This window comes from Branchiostoma floridae, chromosome 5 (assembly GCF_000003815.2).
Source record: "Branchiostoma floridae strain S238N-H82 chromosome 5, Bfl_VNyyK, whole genome shotgun sequence".
In the NCBI taxonomy this organism is placed as follows: Eukaryota; Metazoa; Chordata; class Leptocardii; order Amphioxiformes; family Branchiostomatidae; genus Branchiostoma; species Branchiostoma floridae.
The window spans coordinates 19,212,258-19,217,399 of record NC_049983.1 but is presented as its reverse complement, the minus strand read 5'-3'; the positions used below and the strand labels follow the sequence as shown (position 1 = coordinate 19,217,399).

The 5,142-nt window shown below is 43.7% G+C and overlaps 1 protein-coding gene across 1 annotated transcript in view; it reads left to right on the top strand.

The window, feature by feature from the left end:
* The window catches only part of LOC118415881, a gene marked incomplete in the record, with an annotated part of 35,770 nt that overhangs the window by 9,366 nt on the left and 21,262 nt on the right, over window positions 1-5,142 (top strand). The window contains 7 exon segments of the mRNA XM_035820788.1: window positions 1,891-2,112; window positions 2,552-2,684; window positions 2,804-3,068; window positions 3,359-3,560; window positions 4,015-4,163; window positions 4,476-4,566; window positions 4,832-5,053. Coding sequence (XP_035676681.1) covers window positions 1,891-2,112; window positions 2,552-2,684; window positions 2,804-3,068; window positions 3,359-3,560; window positions 4,015-4,163; window positions 4,476-4,566; window positions 4,832-5,053 — 1,284 coding nt within the window.

Here is a 5,142-nt window from a genome sequence, read left to right as displayed (position 1 = left end):
CCACAGCAGGAAGAACCTGCAGCAGATCATGGAGGTCCTGACCCAGGCTCAGGTAGGAGCAGATACAGAACTTACTGTAAAATCATCTATGTTGACAGGAACTTAATTTTGCTGTAGGAAAGGAAGGAAGGGTTTTGTGTTGTACCCTTGTCCTGCTGGGAATATTTTTGCAAGTCGAACCCCCTGGCGTAGCTGATTGCTTAATCAAATCAGTAAAACTTGACCTATTCTATGCTGCTGCTGCAGATTTACCCCCTCCCCCCAGTCGATGTGGTTTGCTGTGGTATGCCTAATTTAAGTGAGAGATGCCCCAAACCCATAAAGATACTGGACCCACATATACAGGCATCATATATGTGCAACCCGTATATATACGGGCTCGGCAGTATAAGGGTTTTAAGTTTGTGGTTGAAGCAATTGCGTAGTACAGTAATATTGCATTGGAAACACATAGAGGTGATGTCATCATGACATTGTGAAGCAATGTCATTGCAAAAACTGCAAAAATAAAACCACTGCAAATGATTCAAGATTCAAAGTAAATGTCTCAAGAAAGTTAATTGATAATTGGTAACAAGTTACTACATGTATATAGCGTATAGTTTATCAGTGACAAGCATGGACTTTCATTCCCTCTCTTTTGCAGGAACACTTTGGCTTTGAGGGTACCGGTGATTTCCGGATGTTTGACTCAAGCAAGTTTGAAGGTCGTGACCTGATGTTCCGTGACAACGTGCAGCGCCTGGTCCCGGTGGGCCAGCGGAACACGTGGCAGAAGTGGCTGGGCTCCAGCTACATGGAGTCTGTTGGTCACCTGATCAGCCAGGACCAGGAGAGGAACCAGCGTGTCCTGAGTAAATACTTCTCCTTCTTTCATTGATGAACATAAAGCTTTAAACTCATTTACTTTTGCTGTGTTTTATTTTGTGGTTGGAGGTAAAAGGAGATTCACAGTTAGACTTTCATCTGTTTTCACTGTACTTGATCACTGCTGTTTGACTTGGAGCTGATATGGATCAAAATATAAATCCTTGTTGGTCTTGTGATATTTGTCATAATTGTGCATTTTTTAATGCAACCAGCCGTATCAAAGCTGAAAAGTGAAGAAAAGACAAGCCTATCTAACAATGATGATGATGTTGTACCCATAGATAAGCAGATCCGCTGGTGTGCGACATCTGAGGCTGAGCTGGAGAAGTGTGAGCAGCTGAGCAAGACCCTGACTGAGCGTGGCTTTGTGCCCACCATCAAGTGTGTGCAGGCCGACAATGCTGAACAGTGCATGCAGATGATCCACATGAACCAGGTACAAACTTTGTAACTAGGCAGCTATAGGCTATTAAAGCTAAAATTATATAGGTTTGTAGCCTGAGTACCATCCTCCATAGTGACTGCTGGCTTAATCCCATGTGGTTAGCAAGCAAAAGGATTGAGCCAGCAGTCCCTACAGAGAATGGTACTCAGGCTAATAGAGAAGTAAGGTGGCCAAACAATGACAAGATCAATTTGAAATCTTATCTCCAAGTACTTCTAAGTTTGACTTTGCGCTTAGTCAGTAAATTTATCAGTCAATAGATCAATTTGTATGCCAGATATTAACAGTTATTTCCCCATGAAGGCTGATGTGATCACCCTGGATGGAGGAGACATCTACCAGGCTGGGATGAAGTATAACATGAGGCCTATCATGGGGGAGGACTATGGAAATGGTAGGTACAGCCACGTACTTGCTGTTGTGTATGTAGGTGTTTAGAGGCTTGTGTCTATTGATCCTCCCTACTAGCATCGTAAGATTTTGATTTTGGCCACACCTCAGGAGCTAGCCTGTTGGTATACTGTAGATGTAACATGGAGATTGAAGTTTTACAATCGGTTGCTCTGCCTTCCCAGGTGATGCCAGCTACTGGGCTGTTGCTGTGGTCCGTAAGGACAACCAAGAAATTGACATCAACAACCTGCGTGGCCGTAAGTCCTGCCACACCGGTATCGGCAAGACGTCCGGCTGGATCATCCCCACCGGCTGGCTGGTAGACCAGGACTTTGTTCACACTGATGGTCAGACTAGTCTGGTTCAGGCTGTGGGAGACTTCTTCAGCCAGAGCTGTGTGCCTGGTGAGTTGGTTTGTGTGTGTAATATAGTAACTGTTGTACTTCTCCTTATGTACTACTCTTGTAATGTTCCTATTTGTCAGAAGGATCTATCCAGAATGAAAAGTTTGGAGAAAATTAGCATATACATCTTTTACTATGTCATTGTTCTCTCTTTATTGATATTCAACATGACAGGCAAACACATGATGGCAACCCGAATGGCATTGTTATGTAAAAAAAAGCACACATATGCAAGATATAGATAAATCTACACACCCCGATGTTAGTTGTCTACAGTCTGGTTGAACAGATTGATTGCTTAAAGTATGGAGAGAAGAGTTCTTAAGTCTTTTATGTTCTGGCTATTGTATATTTGCCTGTTAATATTTTCAGCTAGACAAACTTCTGTTATCTTGCTCCAAATTGTATAGCACTAAATATACTCCTTCTTTGCACAAAGGTGCCAAGAGCCCTGAGTATGATCCCCAGAACACCAACCCCTCCAACCTGTGCTCCCTGTGTGCTGGTGCTGGAGAGGACCACTGTGTGAGGAACAAGAACGAGCCGTATTATGGATATGCTGGGGCCTTCAGGTAATATATACATGTACTATGCTCATCATGGTTTGAGTTCCAAGACTTTAAATGGATTTTATGAATTTCAAATTGGTAGTTCAATAGACCTAACCTTGGTATGTGCTCGTGACCGCCAGGTGCCTTGTTGAGGGAGCTGGTGATGTTGCCTTTATCAACCACCAGACTGTCCAGGACAACACTGATGGACACAACCCTGAGAACTGGGCCGCTGGCCTGCGCTCCAGCGAGTTTGAGCTGCTGTGCCCGGACGGTTCCCGCCGTCCCGTGGACCAGTGGCGTGAGTGCAGCCTGGCCCGTGTTCCGTCCCACGCCGTGATGACATCTGAGGAGAGGAACCAGGAGTGGATAGACAGGGCAGTGCAGCTGCTGAAGAACACTCAGGTGGGGAATTTGAAGAATCTGGGAACAGTACTATATTTACTTTTGTTGTGGTCTTATTATGCGGTAGGATAAAAAGGAGGGTTGTGCTGTGATATAAATTTGTTGTTGATACAATTCTTTAGTAGATTAGTAATTCAAAGGAGACAAATTTGCAGTGCCAAAAATTTGCTGTTAAGCTCCACTGCAAAATCATTGACAACCTTCACAATTCACTGTATAATCATGACACAATCTAATCTCACTGTTGTATTGTGGAGGCAGCTGAATTTTGTACCTGTTTTCATCCACAGGATATGTTTGGTTCCGATGACAACGATCGCGGCTTCAACCTGTTTGACTCCTCCTCCTTCGGCGGCCACGACCTGCTGTTCCGTGACGACACCCATCATCTGGTGGAGGTGGGCAGCAAGGACAGCTGGGAGGAGTGGCTGGGACAGGAGTACCTGCGCTGTCTCCGCAGTCACCATACTGCCGAGGAAGTCCAGCCTCACAGTAAGCAGTGATCACAATACCCAATTGCACACTTCCAAATGCAAACACATTTTGCTAAGGACAACCGTATTCTAAATATAGGTAGCTCAATGTGCCATCTGAAATTTTGCAGTCTGTACAATGCTTTTCCGCCACCTATGTGCATGAACTTTGGTATTTATCACAAACATATAAGTTATGTGTAACTGGAAGAGAAGATAATGGATAAGTAGCCTACTTGAAGAGAGTAATAACTTGGAAGTGGGGCAAGCTAAAATTTAATTGTTGATGGCGCAACCTGGCTTTTGACTCAGGTTGCCACCTGAGTAACCTGGCTGAAAAAGTATTTTGAGCATTGAGTAAGATCAAACCTGTATTCCATCCTTATAATTTGAGTAATGCAAGCATTTTTGTGTTGAATCATTGTAACTTTTCAATGGAAATTTTGTATAATAAGTGCAATGCCATTACCCAGGCACCCTGCGCTGGTGTACCATCTCCAGCCAGGAGCAGCAGAAGTGCCAGGAGATGAGCCGTGCCTTCAGCAGGAGACTGAACCACAGGCTGGAGTGTGTGCAGGGCCAGTCTACTGAGGACTGCATGTACAAGATCTCTCACCACCAGGTGAGGAGCACAACAGTTTAATATACATCAGTTACAACAGAAAGTATATGTAGCCTTAAGCCTCTTACAGCATGCATTTTTAGCCTTTTGGCATACATGACTGAGGGTATTCTGCGGCATGAAGAAAATGAACATTGCTATTTACTTTGTATGTCTGCTTTCTACAACTTTCATGAAGATCAACATTTCCGACTGCCAAGATTAGAATAGCATACTTAGATTTACGTCTTACAGTAAAAGTTCTTTAAACAGTAATTATACTGGGATATATAGCTGCATTTCATTTTTATCACACTTTGATTTGATCTTCAGGCTGATGTGATCTCTCTGGATGGAGGAGACATCTACACTGCTGGCTCTGAGTACAATTTGGTGCCAGTCATGGGAGAGGACTATGGAAACGGTAAGATGCGGGGGGATATTTTTATGTAGTTCAGACTTATAGTTGAATGATGGCTTTTGAAATTACTTCTGTATCTGTTGCTGTATCTGTGTCTATATATCTATATAGCTGGTATAACTGCCCTTCGGCATAATGCATTATCTTCGCAATGCGGCAACAGTTGGTTATATTACACTGAACGACCCATCACACTTGGAAAGTAAAATTAGTTCTTTGTCCTTGGTGCTGAAAATGTGATTATGCTAAAGCTTTCTGCCACTTTCAGGTGATGCCAGCTACTGGGCTGTTGCTGTGGTCCGTAAGGACAACCAGGAAATCAACATGAACAACCTGCGTGGCCATAAGTCCTGCCACACCGGTATCAGTAAGACCTCCGGCTGGAATGTGCCGGTCGGCTGGCTGATCCAGAACAAGCAGATGCAGGTGGACAACAAGAAGTCCATCCCACAGGCTGTGGGCATGTTCTTCAGCAAGAGCTGTGTGCCTGGTCAGTTGAAACCTTGTGTTTTTGAAGAAAAAAGATTTCCCCAAAATATTTACATTATTACATTATGAATTCTGGAAAAAATGTCCTTG